This window comes from Cataglyphis hispanica, chromosome 15 (genome assembly GCF_021464435.1).
Source record: "Cataglyphis hispanica isolate Lineage 1 chromosome 15, ULB_Chis1_1.0, whole genome shotgun sequence".
Classification (NCBI taxonomy): domain Eukaryota; kingdom Metazoa; phylum Arthropoda; class Insecta; order Hymenoptera; family Formicidae; genus Cataglyphis; species Cataglyphis hispanica.
Window position 1 is genome coordinate 5,276,591 of NC_065968.1, and position 25,516 is coordinate 5,302,106.

General features: G+C 32.7%; 1 protein-coding gene across 5 annotated transcripts; it reads left to right on the top strand.

Annotated features, from left to right (window-relative positions):
- Nucleotides 1–737: 737 nt before the first annotated feature.
- Nucleotides 738–24,836, top strand: LOC126855057 (voltage-dependent L-type calcium channel subunit beta-2). Of its 5 annotated transcripts, none has more exons than XM_050602404.1 (11): nt 738–1,013; nt 1,920–2,387; nt 10,532–10,648; nt 12,045–12,164; nt 12,244–12,454; nt 14,250–14,347; nt 15,975–16,111; nt 16,393–16,558; nt 16,731–17,100; nt 17,926–17,958; nt 21,627–24,836. In XM_050602404.1, the coding sequence occupies exons 2-11, from the start codon at nt 2,328–2,330 to the stop codon at nt 21,806–21,808; spliced, it is 1,494 nt and encodes a 497-aa protein (XP_050458361.1). In that variant the 5' UTR covers nt 738–1,013; nt 1,920–2,327; the 3' UTR covers nt 21,809–24,836. The 5 variants fall into 5 exon arrangements, with proteins under 5 accessions (XP_050458361.1, XP_050458363.1, XP_050458362.1 ...); XM_050602406.1 differs by having other exon boundaries at nt 2,135–2,387; XM_050602405.1 differs by having other exon boundaries at nt 2,142–2,387.
- The last annotated feature ends 680 nt before the right edge of the window (nt 24,837–25,516 follow it).

Below are 25,516 nucleotides of genomic sequence, written 5' to 3' on the forward strand. Positions count from 1 at the left end.
TTTATGATAATATTTAAAAATAATATATACATCAAGTTACAATTTCAAAACATGAAAAAACTACAAAAGCTATAATGCTTAATTATTAATAAGGACCTTTTAATATATATAAAAAAAAACAACAAATTAATAAAATTTTATTAAAATTTAAATTTTTATATAAATTTTCTTTTTCCCTCATCGATATGCGTCAGGTAAATCAATTGATAATAGATCGTTTGAAACAATTCTAGGAAACTTTTAAAACATTTTTTTTAACAAAAATAATTATAAAACTTCAAAATAAGCTGTGGTTTCTAAAAATAGATTGAGAATTTTCAGCAAAGTTTGAAACAAATTGATATTCTGTCCATAACTTGCCGAAATACGGCCATTCATAAATGCTTAAAGAAATCAATTATTAAATAGGATTTAAAAAAATTGCGAGCGTTCTTTAGGTAGATATTTTGCACGGAGGGCGAACGGATTCTGAACAAAGAGAAGATGTCAAAGCTGATGAGCGTCACTTGGCTGTGAATCGATACATTCGAGAATACCGACGACACGATGTATTCCAACTAACTTCGTCACTCGGAAAATTTTCCAATTCTCGAATTTTACGAAGAAATTTAAGGCGAATCGACGATGCCCGTCTCGCTGGCAGACTTTTCGATGTGGCGGCCGCCGTTTTATTTATAGCAGAGGAGGTCGTGGTGCGTTCCAAAAGCTCCTCGACTCACCAGTATCACCAGCACATTCACACCGAAAATGTCTCGCACCGAATCCTAGAAATCCTCATTCATCGATAGATCGGATCTATAATTTGGAAGGAAAACTTCTGTTAAAAAAAAACGAACCGATTCTTCATCGATGCGAAAATTTGAGTTTGCTGTCTCGCGATCAGGATTCTAGAATCTTTTGAGAAACGAACACGTGACATTTGTATCGCCATAGCTTGATAACAAAGTGATTTGGTGTTAATATAGTGAAGTTTTTTGGTTTATTGATAGGAAGATTAATTGAACAGATTGCAGGTGTGTGAAATGCGGCGATTAATCACCGTGTTTGTTAGGATTAACGTTTCTTGCGATTGTTTACTGGATCAGTAACTTTATGATCAAGCTTCTTTAACAATTGTTAGAGGCCGAGAAATAATTTGTTATAAAATTATATTTTCTTTACTTTTAAGCATCTTGTTCAGCAAAATAATTTTCAAATTATTAATAAAAATATATTTATATATAATGATAATAATAATAATAATATAATATGATATGATGGCTAATTTGAAACATGTAATAATATTTTGAAACATGTACTAATATTTTATTTTAATTTAATCTCGTGTTATGTATTGTGTTTTGCACAATTGTAAATATGCGTCCATAAAAATTGAAAGAACTATTCAAAAAAATTTTCAATGACAATCGTGAAATTTATTTTATTCAATTTATCTTCATTTTTAATGCTAAAAATTATGCTGATGAGACAAGGTCAGGGCTAGAGATTTATGCGTCTGATATACTCTTAAAGACGTCACGGACTGTTACACTAACTTGTCGGCATTGATCCAAAGATTGGACTATGTATGAAGCAACAGCTTCAAATTTTCAGGAAACACAGAAATAATACTTGATATTATCTATTTTGTCAAAACTTTGTTAATATTATTTAATGAAATTATTAAATGTGTATAATTATGCCACAAGACAATATATGATTAATTAATTTATACCAAATCAAAACATATGTAAAAACCATTACATATTTAAGTGTCAAAATTAACATTTGGAATAAAATGAAAGAAGTCTGATGAGATCTCAGGATCTATTCAAATTATATCATATGTGAACATAAAATCATATCATATATAAAATATGTTGGAAAAAGAAGGAATAAAAAAATTATTTATATACTTTATAACGCAAATATTATTACAGGTTTGAAACTTTTGTCAGATCCAGCAAACAATTCTAGCAAACTACAAACCTCCAATCAATAATTGCAGGAAACTGCTTTCAATCATTGCAAAAAGTGATAGTATATTTTTCTTTTTTTTTTTAACTTTTGAGATCGAAAGTATATAAATTAAATTTCGATGCCTTTTTTCGTGAAACATGTGCATGCTGTGTATCTGTGCTTGGCGGATTAAAAGAAAATAGAACGGTAGAACGTGATAAATGCGGCTTCGAACTAGAACTCGACATATTTCGTGCCGGAAATCGACGGATTTGCGAAGCTGACAAAAACTATTTAATCAAGAGATAGATCCATTGCACTTCTCAGTGTCAACGAGCATCATCTCTGATTCATCTCGCTCTTCCGTGCACTAACTTCTGTTTTTTGACATGGCACACCTACGACGGCCAGTGAAGCGGGAACTCTACAAATCATTCGGAAGAAGAAGGGTAAATCAAAATATCTTCAAATCTATATAATATTATCGAATTCATAAATTAACATCAACGAAATTTTGCGACAAATCGTGCTATTATCATAATAAATATAATTAGTTATAGATTCATCAAAATGAAAATCTATACTGAAATAATAGCTATGTCCTTCAGCTAAAAATCTTCGCAATCGTAGTAACTGCCAAATGCCTTGGCTGCGACAAATATCTTGCATCTCGAAAATATCGAGACCAGAATATTTACTGCATCGTTAAGCTCATTAATAAGTATATCTGTTTAAAAAGATTTTATATAATAATAAAATAAAAACGGATGTGTGTGAAACAGAAATCGATATTATCTAAAATATATTTTATTTTATACTTGTGTAATATTTCTGTAAACGAAATGTTATTTATTCGTAAGATTGTTTTATAGATTCGCTTATAAAAGCGAGTTCGATCATCTGCGTCCGCAACCTTCTATAATATGTATATCGCGAGCATGCGCATTCTGTCTTTGCGAGCACAATGCTCTTTAATTTTATTTTTGCGCCACGTGACCGCGATGAAAGAAGCTGCCGTAATGCTCGTATAGTTCACCGATCATTTATTTATGAGATGCGAATTTGAGATCGAAGTTGATATCTCTATATACAGAGTATTCCAAATTTATTACATTTCTTTATATCTGCAAAATATTTGAATGACTTTCTAAATTTATCTTTTTCTTAATAATGTAACAAACTGTAAATCTATCTTTTTAAAGTTATCAAAATTTATAAAAAATAAATAAAAAAATATTTTTTAATAACAAAATAAAACAAGAATGTGAAAAAACTAATTTTTTAAATAATAAAATTAGTAAAAGTTGATAGTAAAAAATGATAAATATATAAGTAATATTTAAGAAACTACAATTTCAATCTACAATTTTAAATTTCAAAACCTAAAGGTGACAGATTGAAAGAGAGGAAGGTGATACGCGCACGCACCCTGTGTGACCTATATAGGTGACCTGAATTCCAAGACGAAACTAATTGCAGAAAATAACTAAGTTCTTTGTTAGTTCTATTTTCAACATTAATAAACTTTATTTAATGCCAATTCTTTTTTCCAAAATTTAATCAAAATTATCTAGCAAAGTTATCTAACATAGGATTATTTATCAGTTTAATAAAAATAATATATAAAAACAAAAATAATTATTTAAGATCATTATTTGATTTTCTGTAGCAAAGTTCTTAATAAGAAATAATAATATTTATTTGAAATTTATTGTTGGCAATCAGGCAAAATTATATTTTGTGGCCAAATAACAATACAATAAACAATACATATAATATATATAAAAAATGCCTTGGGTCAGTACACTTTGAGGTAAAACTTGAAATTTTTTTATCTCCTTTTTATCTTTTCTTTTCATGTTTCTCATGTGACATGTGACACATTTATACAACTATATCGCAAATAAAAATAGACTGGATTTAAAACGAAATCAGTATTGTTTTCACCGCATTGTTAACGGTAATAAAAGCAGTCAACATGACAACATATTAAGATCGAATTGGATAGGAGAACTCCACTTTCATTGCAACGATTTATATACTACCACAGCACGAGCGCGTGCAAGTTTCATATCGATACCAAACTAAATACATTTTTTTTATAAAAAAAAGGAATACAATATTGTGTACCACCCAGCAAATATATACAAAATATGATTTATATTAAGTTTATATTTTTACTGATTTACATAATTATTTACGTGCCTAAAATAATTTAATTAATTTAAATCAAAGCAATAATATTTCCAGTAAAAATAATTTATCTGCATAAGTTTAAAAATCGTTAAACGTGTTTGCATATTCCGAAAAAATAAAAAATTATATATCCTCCTCATATATATTCTCCAACTTTTGCTTGTCTCTTACAATTGTATTCCCATAGCTCTTCGACAATTTCACCCCTTTCCCTCATATGGTCAGGCGGTTGATATCTGAATATACGTGTACACCGAATGGTTGATAGGACACGTTGCCGTTAGGGAGCAGTGGCCTGCCGTTGTCGTGCAGGTCGCATGCTCAGGGTGGTTTACAGAAGAGAACGCGGTGGAGAGGAGTCGGGGATGAAACACCTCTCGGATCGATATAGTCACGGGGGTGTCGTCCACCGACCATTGCAGTGGCGCCCGCGTACGGACGAGTCGGAAAACGGCACTATTGCCAGAGTAACGGTGATCCAGCCAGTGATTTGCCAGGATCATGTCGTGTCAGTGCGCGCAGAGGCACCGTCGGCCAAATCGTTCTTACGGGCCGTGCGTTCACCGTTGCCGTGCGGGCTCGCAGGGGTGAAAGTTTGCAGTGGTGAGAGCCCGCATATCGCGGACACGCGTGACGCGAATCACGATCATCCCGGAGACAAAACTCCTAATTTTTCAAAATCAATTTTTTTTTTTATATCACCGTTATACCGATATATCAATTCTTCGAGTATACTCTATAAGATTTTTGAGTGATTGCGTCAGAGAAACACGTGGAAAAAAACACAGACGTCCAGTATCCCTCCAACAAGATACTTTCTCTGTTGAGAAAAAGAAAGGGTTTCCAAGATGAAAAAGTGAATAATTTAATACTTGGAAGGAGCTTTCTTACTATAGAAGAGAGAGAGAGAGAGAGAGAGAGAGAAAGAGTTTGTCAAAGGTATAGTGCGGACGAGCATAATAGGACGAACGCAGGCGTTTGTAGGAAAAAATTGGTAAGACAGGCCGGAGCTATTTGTCGATCGACTAGCGAGCTGGAACGTGGAAACTGCACTCGAGGTTGCATGATGTCGTTGACCTCCTTCCGGGCGCCACGGTTCTGCGGTGTACCATCGGTTTAACGTGCTTTGATATGGATTACGATATAGGACGAAGAGTTTTAATTTCTGGAATTAATTTTATTTACGGTATAATTAGGGATGTGTGCAATATTGTTAACATTTTGTTGACATTTCTTGGAATTATTTTTAGAAATTATCTTTGTAAAAATGTGATGATTTCGTATGATAGAAAAAATTTATCGATCTGATTGATTGGTTCTGGCCTAAAATATATTTTGCGCAATGTTATCAAAAACATGAAGAAAGAATATTTGAATGATTAAAAAAAAAATGCCAACAGTTATATAGGCAAACTTTAGGGGCGCAATAGCTATTATTCTCCCCTGTCTGTTTAGTTAAAAATTAATCTTATGGAAAAGGGGTATATCGAATTTATAATGTATTATGGGTTTAATGCTTTTAAAACCACTCATGTTGATGAAAATGGCTTTGTAAGCTCTGCGATATTTTTTAACATACAAAGAACAAACTTTTCTGATGTTTACAGAAAACTTTCACTCTCACGTTTTATTCCAGACATTATTTCTTATAATTTTATAAGGTTCTAATCAATTATATATTAATTTGCTATTTATATATTTTAAATTTGAGCATATCGAAATTTCGACGATTTAGATAACGAAATTCAAAGTAACGAATCTCTAAAAAGGTCAACAGTATCGATTATCTAGAAATGAAATTGATAATTCAAGAGCCGATTTCGCGTTTCTTCGAATTGCTGCACTTTCGATTGACTGGCGAGACCAATGATAAGGTTATTTGTGAAGTTATTTGTGAAATTATTTTTGCAATGGATTAATTAATTATCCAGATAGATTAGGTGATCGGGGAATTACGTGACGATACTAGACACGTAATTCTTTTCTACTCTACTTTAACTCACGTTACTACTCTAATCCAATTTCTACTTTTTCATCTTTCACTGCGTATTAACATTTTCATTTTTTTTTTCTAAACCGAAATAGGTTCGGTAAATGAAAGTTTTCCCCTTTGGAATATTACAGAAAAATTAGCAGCGGGAATTAAATTCCTAGTTCTTCCCCAACGCACTTTATTGCACTTCATATATCCGGTAAAAATAATTTTTAATTCCGTAAGAATATAACAAACACACATATTATTTATTTCTCAATTAAAAATTTATTTATCAAAATTTTATTTAATTTTAATTTTATATTTTAATTTTATATATTATATTAATACATTTTTTTTTCAAGAAGAGAGAAAACTTTTATAAAAGAAATCTTTTTCTTTATTCCTATTTTTTTCTTTAAGAAAATTTGTTTTTTACACTATAAAGAAAGATTTTCGTTTTTCTTACGATTTAAAACAATTTTAATATAGAAAACTAAATTGAATAGTTATTGATTATGCAAACTTTGAAAACTAAAAGATTGTTGCTATATAGCAAACGTCAATTGCGCGTAATCTTTCTTTTGCATTGACTGAGAGTTTCCGATAAATTGATTTTGGAAAAATGTAGATTGCATACGACGCTTGTAAACACTCGATTTACATAAGTAGCATCACCAACAGTGACTTCCGATCTTCTCTAACTCAAGAACTCTTCAATAACGGAGACAATCAGTTGAAAAGTTTTGTCGTTAAAGTTATAGATATACGAATCAGATAAATAGAACCATTGATTGTGAATTTCAATTAATTAGAACTTATCGTTATAGAAAAAGGAAATCACTTCCTATATTTATCGCGATTATTCTCAAACTTGATGATTCATAATCTTTAAATTGACAAATAAATTTACATCATAAGTTTCTATAAATAAAAGCAATTTTTCTTAATTATTAATAGTAAATAAAAAGATTTTATTCAATTATTTTTAGTTATTTATTATTTATAAAAAGAATTAAAATTTAAATTATGCAGCAAGAGAAAACAATGTGCAGAACACATATAAAAATAATATGTTAGAGAAAGTCTAATTTTGATTGGAGATTCTGCACTCTATTTTCTCATTTTCAGCATTTACATTGTCAAGATTTTTGATATATTTTGTAGTAAAAAAAATGGATCTTGCAAGCGAGCGGAAAATAATATATTTTAATGGGATCGTATTATAAAATCCTGTTGCGATATTATATTAACTCGATGCTTGCATCTTGCATAGTCTAATAGAATTATCGAATTGCATAGACAATGAAATTTTCAATCAACTGTGATTGCGATGAGTATTTGAGATGATTAGTGGAACTGATCGCGTGCAAGTAGTACAACTTTAACCGAGTCACATCAGAAGTGGTGAACTGAGAAATTGTTTCGTGCATTATATGATTGTTTGATTTGAAGCCGATTTATGAAAGTAATATTATTTTATTAGACATAATGCTGATAAAGATTATGCTATAGTTACAATTTATCATAGAGTAATTAGGATTAAAACATCTAGATTTCTCTGGAATATTTAGTTCTAAATGTGTATAGAAATTAGTAATAGATTCCATTATTCATTATTACCAGCATTGACGTACGAGATATTTTTATCCTCTATCCCGTTGCTCTATCATTTATTGATGTTTCGTGCTTACATGTACATTTTCGGCAATGTGGGGCAGACAATTTTAGGTAGTTGCATTAACTTTTTCGTAGTCTCTCCATATTCTTTCAAGCAAATTTGGTCAGGTCAATTATGGAACGTATAGATTTAGAAAATGGTTCAATTTTGTTCTATTTTTTTTTATCTTCATTTTCATCTTAATTATATGATATTATATAATACATTGTTATAATAACACGGTGATATTTAGTCCGTGAAAATCAATATGCTAAATTTAACACGTGATTAGATTGATTACTGCGTTCGTCCAATGTGATTTATGCGTATTTTCATATATTTTTTTCTTATATTATCTTGTTCAATGACATACTTTCTTGCAGTCGATTCAAATTAAAGATCTACTGTATCTTGTAGAGAGGTATTATTAAAAAAGTGAACATTTTGAATCTCGGATCAAATTATTCGCTACGAACATGAAACGCACCGCAACTTGTCATCGTGAGATGATGATGATATTGATTGCTCAGGAATAGATCAAAATTTGTGTTTGGATGGCTTGCAAACGAAAGCGAAAAAAGCTTGAGATACGACGTGCCTAAGGAAAGCTTTTGGAAACCCTGTGCCACTGCGCCATTCAACATGGCGTAGCGGCACAAGCTCGAATATCAGTGCAACATAGAGAGACCGAGCATTATAACGAGAATGAAAATAGTCATGCGGTAGCATGGACTAAACGAGAGCTCTTATAGAGTATAAGCCCAATAAATTTTGGCTCCGAATTGGGGCGAAGGCAGATTGAGTACTATCAAAACAACAGCCCTGGCATCCATGGTGATGATTCCCGGCGATGATCGGGTACAATCAACACAATTCTGGCTACAACAAGCTATTTACCCAGGTATATTAAGAGAAACACGGATTTTTTTAATTTTTCTTTATTCAACAAATATTTAAAATATCGAGGATATTTTATTATTTTTTTTTTTCTTAAATTAGTGTCAGTAAAACATTGTCGTCAACAGACATTATTAATTGTCTGTCATTAATAACAATTCTCTTTCAAGTTATCGTGTCGATATATTTTTATCTTTCTTTATAAATTTTGTTCTCTTCTGGCTCTTAGTCATTTCTTTGTCCAACTATTTTTTGCAAGGCTATAATAAACAAAAATGTTTATACAACGTTGCTCACTTTTTTATTTCTCTTGTTAAAAATTACTGTAATTAAAAAAATACGTCAAAGAAATCTATATATTTATTGAGAGAGATCTTTGTATAAAAATAACTATTTATATATCGTGACCGCACTTTGAGCAAAGAGGCGCAAGCGTTCGATCACGTCAAAGACGCGCCGTTTCGTAGACGTATAGAATTTTCTACAGCGTATCGTGTAAGGTCCCGTATTAGGCAACGTAGCGTAAAGTAAAAGCGATCATCTGTGCCATCATTGCAGCAATGATTTACACCAATCGCGCGTTTGATCGAAGTTAACTTCTCTTTTAACATGAAACCAAGCTTCGTGTTTGGATGGTATGCTTTATTGATCTTGAACTGCAATCTTTATCCTTTTCTCAATTTACATATTTCGAGACATTCCTGCTGAGATTTTGCACAAAGATCTTCAGCATTAAACTCTAAATCGATTTCAATTTGATTGGAAATTTGTAATTTGTTTTACCGATAAATATAAGAACATTTAACTTTATTACTATTTTTATTCTAAAATAATAATTATTTGAGATAAACATAACTTTATATAAAAAAGATTAATTTAGAAAATATGCCTCAAGAATTGTGTTAAATGAAGCATATAGTTAATTTTTTTAATACAGAAAGGCGAGTCTCACAGATGCTTTCTCAAGTAATATTTATAACTAGAGTAGAGAATTCTCATATCTAATACATATAAATTTTTAATGAACATAACTGAGTTTGGCATTTGAATATTCAAAAATTCGGCATTAAATCTATCACAAATATTACATTAGTAAAATCACTGATATTCTATATCTACTAGGTCTTATTAATACGTTAATTAAAATTTATGCTAGCCTCAATCTCTTGTTTACGACGACGAATATTAATTATGCGTAGGTCTTCTTTCCTATACTCGATCGATTCTTTTAATTTTAACAGAAACTAATTGCTTGCTAGACTGCTTTCCTTTGTTATAAGGTAATCTACGCCGGTGCTTGTAGGGCGTGATAGACGTAATGAACTGCGTCGTAGGGCACTTTATCATTCACGGTCTCGCGGACAAAGTCACAGTTAGCGTTACATGATTGCACAGAATAAATAGATGTTGCTTAAATATATACAGAATTCAAGAGATAAAACTTCTCTTGAAATATCGATGTACGAGGGTAACTCAGTAAATAAAGTAACAAAACATGCTATAGTTGCTAATACATGTTACCTTATTTATTGAATTATCCTAGTAAAAAGTGTTAGTAGGCGATGTTTTAATGTTAATATATTTTTGCTATAAGTAATCTTATAGCAAAAACACGAGTTCTCTCAATCATAGAATATTGCGGTTAATATGTTTGTGAGAGAAATGTATTTATAATATTTTATTAAAAACTTGCGTCACATATTTATACAATCGATTTGTCTTAAAATACCGTATATTACGATCTGCGGTAGAGATACATTAATATTTAAAACTAATGTAAATATAAATAAACGATGAATTTTTTGATACTTAAAACCTGATTGTCTGCGAGATTGTACGAATCTCATAAATAATTTGTCTGCTTTTAGGGCTCGGCAGACTCGAACTACTCGCAGCCGAGCTCAGATCTCTCGCTGGACGAGGAGAAAGAAAGCTTGCGACGCGAGAAGGAGAGGCAGGCCCTCAATCAACTCGAAAAAGCCAGAGTAAGTCATTGATCCTCCGCGTGCTCCAGTTTGCTTCGCTTTTTCACAGCTTCGTTTTATCTTTTTTTTTCTTTGCACGCTGGATCATCACGTATCGATTGAGCGGTCGTATCTTATTATTCGCCGTATTTCATCACGGCATCATAAACATTGAAAATTTGCATGAAAAGCGATGGAATTGGATGCGTCCGCGACGGAACGCAGTATGAAGAAATGAAAAAAATATGAAATAAAACGTAGCAGTAAAGTGCCAATCAAACGCTTTGCGGAACTTCTTTTTGCGTTTATATTCCAAGTCATGAAGAAAAATTTATGGAAAAACACGATTCGATCTGAAAGTCATATGAGTGTTGCAGCTTTAGATGCGGCAATAACGTCGGTGCTCATGCCGATCGAGAGATGTTTTTTATGAGAAAAACATGCGTGAAAAATATTTGTCGAAATACTTTTACTATTACTTTTCACTGTACTATTTTGTTTTTATCTTTTTTCGAGTAAATTTTTACCGAAACAAACATAAAAGAGGATGATATGAAATAATTACAAATATTATCTCGCGAAAAAAATATTTTTTCACTCTATAATAAAATATTTAGAATTCAACACGTCTTGCATTAATAATATTTTTTATGCGCTTTACATTTAGAAATATTTAAGCAAAGAGTGATAAATTATCTAACAAAGCTAACAGAATTAAATGGCAAACGCAAATAAAATTAGGATGAGGATTTGATCCTGACTCGTCTTCTTCGGCTTAGCAATGAACGGATATTGATTGACGGCAGACGACCTTCGAGCGGATAGTTCGTTGCAATAAAAATGAAAAACTTCTCGCTTCGCCGCAATAGTCTTTTATTCTTTATTGAAGAGACGACATTGTCACTGGCAATGCGTCCACGCATAAGCTGACAATGTGTCGATCGGCCGTGAAGCTCGTCGACGCGACGCGACGATATAGTCGGCTTTCATTTTCCACTTCATACAAGCGATATAGCTATCCGTGTTTGTGTACACATCGCGATATAGAAGCTGCACCGTGACCTGATGGAAAAGTCGATAACACGGGAAAGGGGGCGATGATACGTAACTAAATGCGGTAAGCGACGACATCGCGTTGTTTGCCATCAAAGTTGATAATCATATATAGCCCGGCTTTCTTCCCGCATATAAGAGTAATCGCAAATAATTCACATTATAAAGCAGATATTTAAAAAAATCATGTTAATGAAATTGATTTTGTTAAACAAAATATATTGTTTCTACATGTGTTTTATATCGCAAGATTAGCAAGAACAGAAATTTGAAATATTTGTTGATGTAAATCGAAATATTGATTAAGCAAATATCATGTAATGTGTTTACAAACTTTTTGTACAATTTTTAATTTACGTTTCAGTCAAAGCCGGTAGCGTTTGCAGTGCGGACCAACGTAAGCTATGACGGATCCGTCGACGATGATTCACCCGTCCACGGCTCCGCCGTCAGCTTTGACGTTCGCGATTTTCTTCACATCAAGGTACGAGCGCATGTTTGTTAGTTTTTTTCTTTTCTTTTTTTTTTTTTTCTTTTTGCTCATAAACTGCGCTTTCTTCCAGGAGAAGTACGACAACAATTGGTGGATTGGCAGGCTCGTGAAAGAAAATTGCGACGTCGGTTTCATCCCGTCACCGGTGAAGCTGGAGGCCTTAAGGTTACAGGCGAGCGCCGCGCGTGGTACGAAGGGCCTGTACTCGACGCGAGGAGGATCTTCAGGGAACCTTGGCGAGAGTGGTATGCCCTCACGTGGTTCCACACCACCTACGCCAGGTATCCTAGCACGTCCTTCTTTCTTTCCCCCAAAATTCACGATATACTCAATTCGATATACTTGATCGGGAAATTTCTCAGCTTGATCCTCGAGTGTATTACAGGCGGACGGATTATTGCTACAGGCCGGTAGTAAAAAAATATGTGACGAATAACGTTCGCTTGAAATTCTAAGTATCCCACTATTTCAAATACACAAACACCAGCTTTTTCGGCGCTTATATCGCTCCCAAACATTTTAGATTGAAGCAATTTCTGCGTAGTCCGCAAGAGAATGAAATTGCGCGTAAACGCGTACACGAATTATGTTTAATATTATAACATTTAATGAAACAGCTACAATTCCTTTAATATTATTACAATTCGTTAGATTTCGACATTAAATAATATTTCTAACAATCATTGTTTAGGCTAAAAAATATGTAAATATGCAAATACTATACACAGATACGTTAGTGCCCCTGCCATGGATAGGTGGTTGCTATACAAGTGTATCTGGGCTTGTGCCATCCTCCACTACATACACCCTTGTTTAATACAATTTGGTGAGAATTTAAGTTTATCTGCGTCAAACACAAATAAATTAACTAGTGGATTTTATAAAAAACTGTGAGAACAATTTAAGGAAACTGCCGAAGTTAAAACATAAGTAACATTAGAAATCGGTCTACACATATTAACAATAATATCTCCCCATATTTATCTAATTTAAAAAATTACACATTACACATTTTTAATTCCTTCCATTCTCGACTATAATTTATGGTAGAGGTTGAGGAAAATAATAGATAAACTTTCAGCATTACCATGATTTTAAAAAAAATTGTATAATTTGTGACCGGTTTTATAAAACAACGTTCTGAGGCAGATATCTTAATTTTTTATCTCAATATTTAGCCTGTCAAAAAAGAGGCACTGTAATAAGTTTCAAAAACAGAGCCTTTTTATTGTCATACCCTGAGCTCTATTCCAAGGATATTGAGTTGGTCATTAAAATCTTACTGCACAATTGTTATTGTTATTTGTTTACTGCACACTGAGTTTTATTTGCCAAATTTCCGCCGCAATAAAATATTATTTAACAATTTTAAAGATACAAATAAAAATACTATTGAACGCAGCTGAATTTAATACTTAATTTAAAGATTACATTGTGTCCCCCTCGGATTTGACCATTTTCATTAATTTGACAATTTATGTAAGCATTTTTATCGTGACAATGTTTGTGTTTTGTAGTCATTCTTTTTTATTGTTTTGAATTGCGCCGAGGATGGCCCAAAAAAAAGGGATCGAAACGTTTGTTACATGTATGTTAAAAAATTGTTTACTTATAACAAAATATGCGCTACAACTATTGTCGCGCTGGCTCTTACATGCTATTTCTTTAATTAAATTTTATTAAATAATATCTTTTTTTATTCCTTGCGGTTTACACGGAGATGCGAGCTTCTTTATTTCTAATCTCTTGCGGAAGAGATTGTTCACTGCTTCCTCTTCATTATATACACATCCTAATTAGTTTTTATTACATTGCTAAAATCATTAAGGTAAGTCATTTTATTCGTGCCACTCATGTCAGCACACCTGCGATTCTTAGTACTGCTGTAGCTAGCCGCTGATCTTTGATAGCCGCTACTATAAGCAAAAACACGAGCATAAATTAGCGAATTATATCTACGCTGCATCACATCAGTTGAAATGCTTCTTGATAGCTTCTTTGAGAGAAAGAGGGACTTGTCGTTTACACGTAAATCAAATGAGATTTTAAGTAATTGTGAATATATTCTTTTGACAGGTGACGACAGTGACAGTGTCGGCAACGTACGACCCGGCAAGGCGACCCTGACGACACCACCTGCTAAGGAGAAACGGAAGAACTTCTTCAAGAAGCCGGTAAACATTTGACGGATCACATTGTCGCGATTATTTAATGCACCATGCACATCTTGCTGCTTCTTGAGCTTTTATTAAATGCTTTCACTTAGATTAAATGTATGTACGCACACTGGTGTGATGTTCAACGATGCATCATGCGTAATAATGCATATCACATTATGATGTTAGAATATCTGAAAATTTGACAACCCTAGATTTATCCGTTTCAATATTAATTACTGTTTTAGAATATTTTTAGATTATTTTATTTGACATTCTTTTTATTTAACACAATTTTTAAACGATGAAGATAACTACAGCTAGACGCATGATGCATTAGTTTCTTTCGCACTAGTTAAGCGTACAAGTGATCTTATTTAATAGTCTTATCTATATATAATTGCTCGTTTTGCAACTTTATATTGTGTCCATATTAAAACGTTTTATCTAACGTTTTATTATTTTAATATTGCTAGATATTTATTTTTTAATGAAAATATATTGAATAGAAAATTACATATTACTGGTGCAGATAAATTTAAAGTTATAACATTAATATTAAGGATTCAGTTAATGATCAAACAGTCTTTCATGCGGAAAATGTTTTCTCTAACAATAACATGATAAATTTACCAGTCGCCTAAAAAAAATATTACACGTTCTCTTAAAGTCTGTATCTATAAGCATATGTTACTATTTACGTCTTGAAATCATGCACTCAATTCTAAAAATATCGTTGAAGTATTTTCAGCGCGATCAATCTTTTATAGCATCATATCTAAATCACTTAATATATAAAGTTTTATTACATTAAATTATTTTTTTTTTTTTATTAAAATTATCACACACATAATTCAAAACACGCATGTACTTTTCCTTACAGCAAATTACATCACATATTGCGTCAATATGCATAATGTTTAATATAGACACTTTCCGAGAACGACTGGTAAATATTCTATCACATACATTTTAACACTACTCTCTTAAATTGAATTAGTGAAAATATCACTGATTAAAGGAGTGACAAGATTTCATCGAAAATTAGTGAATATTTCACTGATCTTCAATGAAAACATTTATACTTTGCTTTTTCGTCTTGTCTCACTGTAGAGAGATTTTACTAAAAGATCAAACGTTACAACTAACTGATTCTTCTCAATGAGATTTCACTATTTGCAGTATTATAACTGAAATCACTGCTTATCAGTAATAATACATTAATTCCATTTAAGAAAGTGTTAATCAATTTTTTTTACCGCGTACAGCGTTCGTCCAACGATCATCTTTATCCAGAGCCGCGCATCGTGACGAAAATTATTCACTGCCGTAGAGTAGTATTTAGCCGATGCGATTAGGAGGCCGTTAATACCTTAGTTCAGTATAGTAGTTATTAATATGCTGCTTGGCCAAAGTACCTTCGGTGTTGAAGAGGATGTCCCCTAGGCGGGTGTTCAAGGAAGGACTTTGGCCGTGCAGGAGGTCGCATGTGTCAAATCGACATGGCCATTAACTGATTTCAATGTTTCAATGTTGCATACCGTGCTCACACGCAGTCCTACGTAAGTGAGACTATCCTGGGGCCGATATCGGCGAACGGGGCTCGTTTTGATTAGCCGGACTGATCGTTTACTCGAATTTTCAGGAAACGACGACTCCCTACGACGTAGTACCATCCATGAGGCCTGTAGTATTGGTCGGGCCGTCGCTCAAAGGTTATCAGGTGACAGATATGATGCAGAAGGCACTCTTCGATTTCCTCAAACATCGCTTCGAAGGCAGGTCTGTCTCGATTCTTTACTCATTTTTATTAATTACAAATAAATCTTTATTTTATTAAGCTAATCCTTTCTTATATCAATAAGAGAAAGACGAGCATTGTTTGCCATTGATTCTCTTTCTATATTTGTTTACTTTCATAATTAAGTTTGAATTTGAAAAAATATACTAGCATGCTATACACACTAAGCATGACATGCAAATTTGTTAAGCAGTAAAATATTAATATTTAACTTATATTTTCCTTATGTTATTAATTGCATAAAAATTGTTGATTATTACAGAATTATTATCACGAGGGTAATGGCAGATATTTCATTAGCAAAAAGATCCTTGCTGAACAATCCAACTAAAAGAGCAATCATGGAACGGTCAACCAGCAGAAGCAGCTGTTTAGCGGAAGTTCAGCAAGAGATCGAGAGGATTTTTGAACTTGCTAGAACTCTTCAGGTTTGTAAGAAAATATTTTAAGAGCAACATTTCTGTATAAAATTTTTCTATTTTATTATATAGTGTCCGATAGTGAGAGAGCTCTCAAGAGGAGAGAAAGTTTTTCAGAAATAAGTTATATAATAAAATTTATCCGTTTCAAATGAATTAATGAATCAAATTTCACTTTCAGTTAGTTGTTTTGGACTGCGATACCATAAACCATCCATCGCAATTGGCGAAGACTAGCTTGGCGCCCACGATCGTTTATTTGAAAATTTCTTCGCCAAAAGTTCTGCAAAGGCTGATTAAAACCCGAGGAAAGTCGCAGATACGTCACCTCAATGTGCAGATGGTGGCCGCGGAAAAACTGGCGCAATGTCCGCCAGAAATGTTCGATGTTATCCTGGATGAAAATCAATTAGAGGAGGCATGCGAACACGTGGCCGAGTATCTGGAAGCATATTGGAGGGCGACGCATCCGCCAGATTTTACCTCGGTGCCACGAGCCGTGCCTGCACCTGACGCACCGACGGATACATACACGCAACGCGTGCCATCAGGTATTTTATAAGATCGAGCCAAGATCATTGATTAGTTATAAATTAGTTTATTATTTTTATATTTTTTATTAAGTTATAAATTATTTTAAAAAACATTCTAGACTCATCAAATATTTCATATATCTTAATTTAATAACACAATCAATTTTCATCCATTGTTTTCTCTCTTTCGACATTATTAACTTTAATTGAAAGTCATAGCGAAAGATTTGTCTCTCAAAAAGATGCTGATAAATGCAGAAAATTTCTAATTAATCAAGAAAATTTTTGTTTTCAAATTTTAAGAAAAACAAATCTTAAGATAGTAGAAAGATTTTTTAAACAGCACGCGCGCGGGGGCAGAGATTTACTCGGAAGTCAATATTTCGGTTGTTAAATAATAATTCTGTGGAAACTATCCAAGATTGTCAAGCAACGCAGGAAACAATATAAAATCAACGTGATTTGTAACGATATATTGCTTTTGGCAATGATACATAGCGCAAAAAGATGCGTAATACGTCGATTGACGTCTTTGGCACTGCCGACCGGAAATAGAATTCGTCTATGAACATATTTGGCAATGCACAAAAATTAGTGACCGAAATACTGACTTCGCGCAAAATATTTATTATGTTATTCGAAGAAAATAAGTTTGAAGACGTAATTAACTATTCATTATTCAAATATCTTGCATATAGCAGTAAGTCGTTTTTTTCGTTTTGATTGTTTTGTGACGTCTTCTTCCAATATCCTAATCCTCGCTCGTGCCTTCTCAAGCCTGCTCAAAAGTATAACGAGACCCAATATCGCCACTAACACACTACTTTCTTCTTGTCCTCTCAGGTGCCCCTCATGAGCCTTATTATCATCGAAGAGGTAAATCAATATTTTCCTCGAGCATGTATCTTTGCATACACACACTTGTGTACCTCTTATTTTTATCTTTATCTAGTAAATGGATCGCTAAATTGCATGTGGACGTATTATACATGGATCTTAAAGAATATAGAATTCTGCACAAAGATTTGTTAAAGATAGTTAGACAGTGCATTCTGTCAAAATCTGTATATATTCGAAAAAAATGGACAGAACAGATTATATATGACCATATGTGATCTTATATAATTATATAAGTTCATTTTTTTTCGGATTACCTTTATTCTTTCTTGTTATTGATATTATTATCTTATTGTTGCATGTTATTCTACATATAAAATATAGCTATTTTTACACAACTTATGTTATATCAGTGTTCCAGATTGTTGCAGTAAAAAAAATTATGTAATGTTTTTCTGTTGCATTTCCTTTTATAATTTAAATTTCTCTGAATTATATAAGAGAAAATTAATTATTTGTTTGTTACAATATTATCTGTCAGTAAATGCGCATTTTTATTTCACAGAAATAACCTTATCATATAAGATCTTTTAGGCATACACATGGAAAAATTTTGATGTTATTTATAATTTTCTTTTTAATTTGTTTTGTTATATATTAATATCTACAAATTGTAGAGAATCTTTCTATCGGTCAGGATATTATTTAATAGGCTTCGTATCTTTGTATCGTTTCTGTCCCAATTTGTCTGTTAAAAGAGTAAGGCTCCTTGGCAGCTAAAGTTGCCTCCATGCATATTCGCTTATCATCGAATTGGTATCATCTTATCCTGACGTTATATTTCTTTTCAGCGGCAATGTACGGATCGAATATACGGATTGATACGAACTTGTATCCAGTGCAGTAAGATCGGGCGCGTTTATCTCCCTGTTAGTGCGGACAATTTTATGTTTCGTTTTTATTTGTGCAATCGCTCCCCTGATCCTTTTCACGCGTACAGTTACCAAAAAATTTCTTTTCCTATAATAAATTTAATAATTATTAAATACATGCTTATCTTAATATTATTTTAATTGCAACTTATTTCGCGCGTATGTACACTGTATTTTCATCACAAATGGATTTCTAATTCAAATGAATTGCAAATACGAGAGAATAAGTGAATATAAATTCTTATATATAATAATTTCTTTAGATATATAAGATTCCTTAAAGTTTTTAAGAATAAAAAATTTGCACAGAATTTAATATTGTAAAAAAATTGTAATATTTTTTTTATAAATATTATATAAAATAAAACTTATTGATTGTCTTAAGTTATTTTGAGAGGCTCATTTTTTACGTAAATAATAATTGCTCGAAAGAAGTTGCAAAACCCATTCGTGCTTTCAAGCTACGCCAGATTAACACCAAAGCTATTGCGCGATTGCGCGAGGCAAAAAGCCAATAATAGCTATACTCAATTTGCGAGTTTTCTCTTATTTATCTTCTTCGCAATTATATTCATCATCACTTTCTAAATTCTCTACGTTGCAGTAACAAAGATCAATGCAAAAAAAATCTGTGAGAATTGTTTTATCTGCGAGGATGTCGCAAACGGCATGCGCAGATTATAGGCCCTATTATTGTCAACAACGAGCTCTGACTCCGATGTTCTCTTTGTTTACGTGTAAAAGTGGAGGCGGTGGCTGCCACGGGAATCATCCGAAAACAGAGCCAGTACAGCTATGGTCGTGATGACCAAGAGACCAAGATGAAATCGAATTAAGAAGGTCCGAACGCGGGACATACCTATTGTTGTGCGGTCGCTTCTACTTCCTCCATTCATCGCACAGATACGATTTTATGCGGCATAAAAGCGACCGAGAATTTTACACATCGTTCGGCCCATGAATATTAATTCCGGGTGTGGATGAGATTGAGAGAATTAGAGACTGTAATAGGGATACCTTTGTGAGGGCGCGTGTAGTAAGTACAGATGGGTTTGGTGCATGGGCCCAGAAACACGGAACCGACCCGATTTTATTTCTCTCGAGCAGAGAAAATGATTTATATTCCCTTCATCATTTTATATTCCTTGTATGCAGTGGGGTAACTACAAGTTCGCCATGCAGAGAATAATCAAGGACTTTCTAGAATATAAAACACGTAAATTACATACGAGTCTCATTCTGCTCACCTGCTTCATTTAAAAAAATTATTTCCAAATGTAAGGTCGTAAAAATACGGCCATTTACATAAATTTGTACTTGCGCTATCATTTTCTTTTTTTTTTTCGATCATGCATATTCCTAATTTTAGTCAAAGATACAATCTACTTTTCAAAAATTTTCAAGAGCACATAATTTTATTTTATTCATAAGAGATTTTATATATATTTGCCAACATATTTTTAATATACTTTATAAATACGATTAAAATATTACAAAAGTATTGGCGCAATTACGCCACTGTATATTAACTTCATTTTTTGCCCATCAAAATGGCTCGTTTCAATACTTAGAATTTTATTTTTATATTCATTTTATTATTATACTCATTTACTTGTTATTTTTAGATATATATTATTATATATATTTTTTATAGATAAATATATTTCTATTTAAATATATTCCTACATAAAATTAATAAAAGTTTTTTAAATCATGAATTATCTTATGTTTTAAATCCTAAATTATCTTATGTTTCAAAGTTTTTCATTTGTTTTATTTCTTGTATTATAAAACTTGACTTTAATATATCTTATATATATATATATATATACGTATATATATATATATATTCGTTTTATTATAAAATAAAAATATGTAATTATTAAAATTGAAAATAAAGAATAACACAATTTTCTTTATTTTTACGTCAAAAATTCTAACGAGTCACAATTAAAAGTTCAAGCATTGTTTCTGCCAAACATTCTGTTTTATTTTAATACACGTATGTTTCGCAAGCCCTTCACCAACCCTTTACATAGAATAGGATTATAGAATAGAGATTACCTAACGATAGAGAGAGAAATTAACGACATAGCCGCGTGAGTCGAGAGGGCAGAAGTTATGAAGGGTTTTCTTATTCTCGTCGCGAATCATACGCGATCTATCATCTCGCGAGATTTATATCCGAGATTGCATTAACCGTTGCGACGAGTACTCTTCTACTTCTCGATTTCTGCGCACCTGCGCAATGGTAGTTTGAACGTCGGAGTCTTTGCGACGTATCTCGTTTTTTATTTAATTTTTTTCTTTTTTTTTGCTTAGAGCTTGCATGGATTAGATAGTGTGGAATGGTTGGAATGAATTGGCTGGAATGATTTGATCCCTAGTGCTCACAACAATAATCACCCTCGAGTGGCATTTTTTTTTATAGAGTAGAGCTTTGAACAATGTAATTTTATGTAGATAGTTTCTTGGTAATAGAATTTGTAATTGTTATACACTTAATTATTTTTTGATATAACAAACTTCATTTTATTCAGAAAATTCAAAATTTATATTGTAATTATTATATATATATATATATATATATATATATATATATATATATATATATATATAAATACATTCTCTTCTTTTATTATCTATATAATTGATAAAGAAATCTAGAATGATAATGAAAATATAAAGTTTGTCAAAATCAGAAACTGCTTGAGCATTTTAATATGATTTTATATAAATCGCACAATGGCTTTAATCTTTCTCTATCTAATTTAGGAGCCAGTTACGGTGCCGGGGATGTCAGCGGCAGTACAAGAAGATCGCGGCTGGAGCGGATGGATCGCGATCGAGGCGATCGCATGGATCACGATTATGGTGAGGAGGAGCACGGCGTCGATTACGGTAGTGCCTCGAGACGTCGCCAGCAGCAGGACTCGCGCGCTCTTAATGCTATTTAGGAGCTGGGGCCCCGGGGCCTGTCGCTACAGCGCTGTCCCCATCTGCGCACCACCGCCCTATAAAGAGGCTCGCCTCCCGGTAACGCTACCGAACGTTAGAAAGTGCGCTACCTCGCGATAAGATCGCTGCGCTCTGTTAGTGGGGCTGTTTTCCGTCGCGCTAAGAAAAAAAGGGGAATGAAAAAAAAAGAGAAGAAAAAATAGGAATCCGCAGATCGGCCGACACGCGCCACTGAATTTAAAAGACGCTATCATGTATCGATTCTATCCAGGCGCATTTTGAAACGATCTCGAAACCGTTGACGATTTATCTTCGCGTACCTGTTCACAACTAGGAAACCTCGCTATTGATACGCTACCAGTCGCCAGCAGCGTGCACGCTATAATCTCGGAAACACTTGCATTTTTATATTCGCGCTGCTTGCAAAAAATTAAAACGCCAGATTTCATTGCTGTTTAAGTGAAGAACGCGATTCAGTTGCGCTGTAACTGTTGAAGAATTTTGTATCACAATCGAAACGTGAATCCTTATCTTCCGAAAGCTCTTGCATCTATGTATAATTCATTATAATGTTCACTATGACTACTATTCTTTTGCACTACTCGACATTTTGATAGCATTTGCAATCTCAGCTCAATTGTATGATTACGCTTCATTAATAATGGATCTATAAAAGACGATTTAATGATAAGGATCGATAAAAGACGATTTAATGAAAGCACTGAAAACTTTTTCTTCTTCTGCTTGTTCTTCTTCTTAATATGCCATCAGTCACCAACAGCGTGCACGTGTGGTTGTCAAAACATCTTTACTCCGATAACTTACGTCGCTTATTGTCGAGCAAAGTACGTGCAATGATTCTATGCCAAAATCGCCAAAATTTTTGAGCATTGCTGGACGAATTTTATCAGCGTGATACTAATTCCACAATTCATACACATATATCTAGAAACATATTTTCACATTTGTATGTCGCGTCTTGCCTCACCAATCAATGTCCCAGTTTCAATGTCGCGTATTACTCTGGCGATGTCATCAACGTGATTACAGAGTTACGCTATATCATTGACCATATACCGATTACCGAACTATCTACACGCACAAGCATCATCGAAATGTACTTGTCCAATAACGTTATGCTTAAGAACTATATTGCATAGAAAGTACATGTAAATCCTCCATCTCTAAACGATTATATAATATTTGCCAAATGTGTCAACCACTCATCGTAATAACTGCTGATCATGACGAGAGGCACACGCTACATTGCATCTTCTCTCAAGACATTTCTCATGGTACTTAACAGTGAAGAAAGCATAACACGCGTTGTGAAATCATTTAAAAATATATACATCCAGTACTCCTCCGTACGTTAAGTACGTTACACTAATCGTTCGCATAATTAAATCGACCCTATACATTTTTCACGCAAAATGTTGCAAAACTTACTTTCGAATAAATATATCTTACTTAATAAATATATGATAACGAAAAATGATACGGATAAAGGAAAAATGATACAAAAAAATGATAAAATTATCTGAACAATTTCAATTTTACGATATTCTCTACACTAATTGTTGACATTTATTGAAATTAATTACTATAATTATCGAAAATCTTCATATGTACATTTCGTCATCATATGATATTTGCTATATCTTTGATGTGCATAACTTCTACTTTTGAATATAAATTGTTTATCAAATTCCAAAATTTATCACAATAAGAATGGACTTTTCTCTGGATATCTGCACGCGCTTTTGCAATTGTCGGAAAAATTCATTACGAATGCTTAATGAAGAGTTTGAGCGGATTTTAACGATTGTTTAGTCAAACGATCTTTTTAACAGGAATCCTAGTCAAATCGGAATAATCTTCTTTACCCATCGTAATACACGCAGGACAAACTCTATTTGCGAAATCAGCTCAACAACACTAGTAGACGCGCGAGATAATCGCGTGGGACGCGAGGAGACCATGACAGAAAGTGCACTTGAAAGAGAGTGAAGAAGAGAGCCCTGGGGCCTTAAATCCCTGCACCGACTTCTCCCGGGCCCCATAATCGAATCTTTATGTCGAATAACGATCGACGATCGACGCAGAACTGAATATTTCTTGTGATCGATAAAAACTGAGACTTAAGAGAGGTACATTTGACTTCTATCCTAGAGTTTAATTACATAGCTGAAGTGATAATGACGATTATTCGTAATTGAAGAAAGTTAATGATCGTCTAGAAAGATAAATGACCAGCTAATCTTAATAGCTAATATAAACAGTTAATTCTGCTAGTAATCGAAATAAAAGAGCTTTAATGAAATTTCGTAGCTGATCATAAAGATTTCAATTCGATCGTCGATCATGACAGTGGTTGTAGCCATCATAATTTTGCGATTGCTTAGGAGCGATCTGCAGTTAATACGGCTCCCGATCTCGAATTTGATCGTAGAAATTGAAATTCATCATCGATCGCGACCTCGAACGTAGCTGGATGATAACGACTTAATGATCAACATAGTGATATTTACCATCAATCACGTAATTAAATTAGACAAATTAACATAGAACTCTCTTGAGAAAGTTTTTGATTTATGAGGGAATCCACAGTTAAATCCTTTGAAAGTTTTCTAATCGGGCGTGTTTCGCTATAATCTGTTTATATGTTTTAGGATTATACAAAAGCATACACACTGATACACACTCCACATAAAAGAAAACGCTCTGTGTACATAGGATACGTATACATATAAATTGTTCACGCAAATGATATGATAAATTTCATCTATATTGCTCGATGAATTTTAATCGAGATACGAGAAAATTAAAGAATATAACTGTTCAGCGGAGATGTGAATAAAATCTACAATATTTTACTTCCCCATAAATAAAATTATAGACTAAATTATGTATATAATTTTATTTTTTGCTCTACCGTTATATATAGCAATATTTTTCAACATATAAAGATTAATATGATTTTCACTATAGACTTTCAATACACATTATTTATCGCTCCTGTCTCTCTCTTTCTCTCTCTTCAATATATATATTAGAATATATATATATATATATATATATATATATATATATATATATATATTAGAACATTTAATTTACTTTTTACACATTAAATGGAAATAATTTTAGAAATTTATATTATTTGTGGCATGAATGATCGTGTATATTTTTATTCACATTTCTCGTCTATGACGTTATATTAATAAGAAACCTTAACAATATTCTTTAAGTATTCACTTTTATGCAGCTATGAATAACGCATGAATCGGTACTCATGTCTGTTAAAAGATACTTGTGTAATTAGATCTTTGAGAAAGAGAGAAAGAGAGATTTATTTTTTTGCTAAAATTATAAAAATGAAAGAGTATATTTATATCACTTTACGGGAATTTCTTAGTATATGACATGCTCATATTGCGAATATCTGTCGAATTTATAATCCTTCGAGCAATTCGACTGTGGTAAAAAAAATAGAAAAAAATTGTTCGCGTTAATTAATTTTATTTTTTTGCAATTACTTATGCAAAACATTTCCCGCCTAGAACAATATTCACATTACAAAATTAATAAATATGTAACACTTAACGAAATATAAAACTTACAAAAATCTTGAGACCTTCTCGCAGCCAAACTTGAAATAGATCACGACTATCGGTATAAACCATCATTTAGGATATAATTAATTG

Bases quoted from the DNA above. Each gene is read 5' to 3' on its own strand.
- LOC126855057 (XM_050602404.1), top strand. From the start codon at position 2,328: ATGGCACACCTACGACGGCCAGTGAAGCGGGAACTCTACAAATCATTC. The intron at 12,455-14,249 runs GTATCCTAGCAC...TTCTTTTGACAG, and splicing joins TTCCACACCACCTACGCCAG to GTGACGACAGTGACAGTGTC. The intron at 17,959-21,626 runs GTAAATCAATAT...TATCTAATTTAG, and splicing joins GCCTTATTATCATCGAAGAG to GAGCCAGTTACGGTGCCGGG.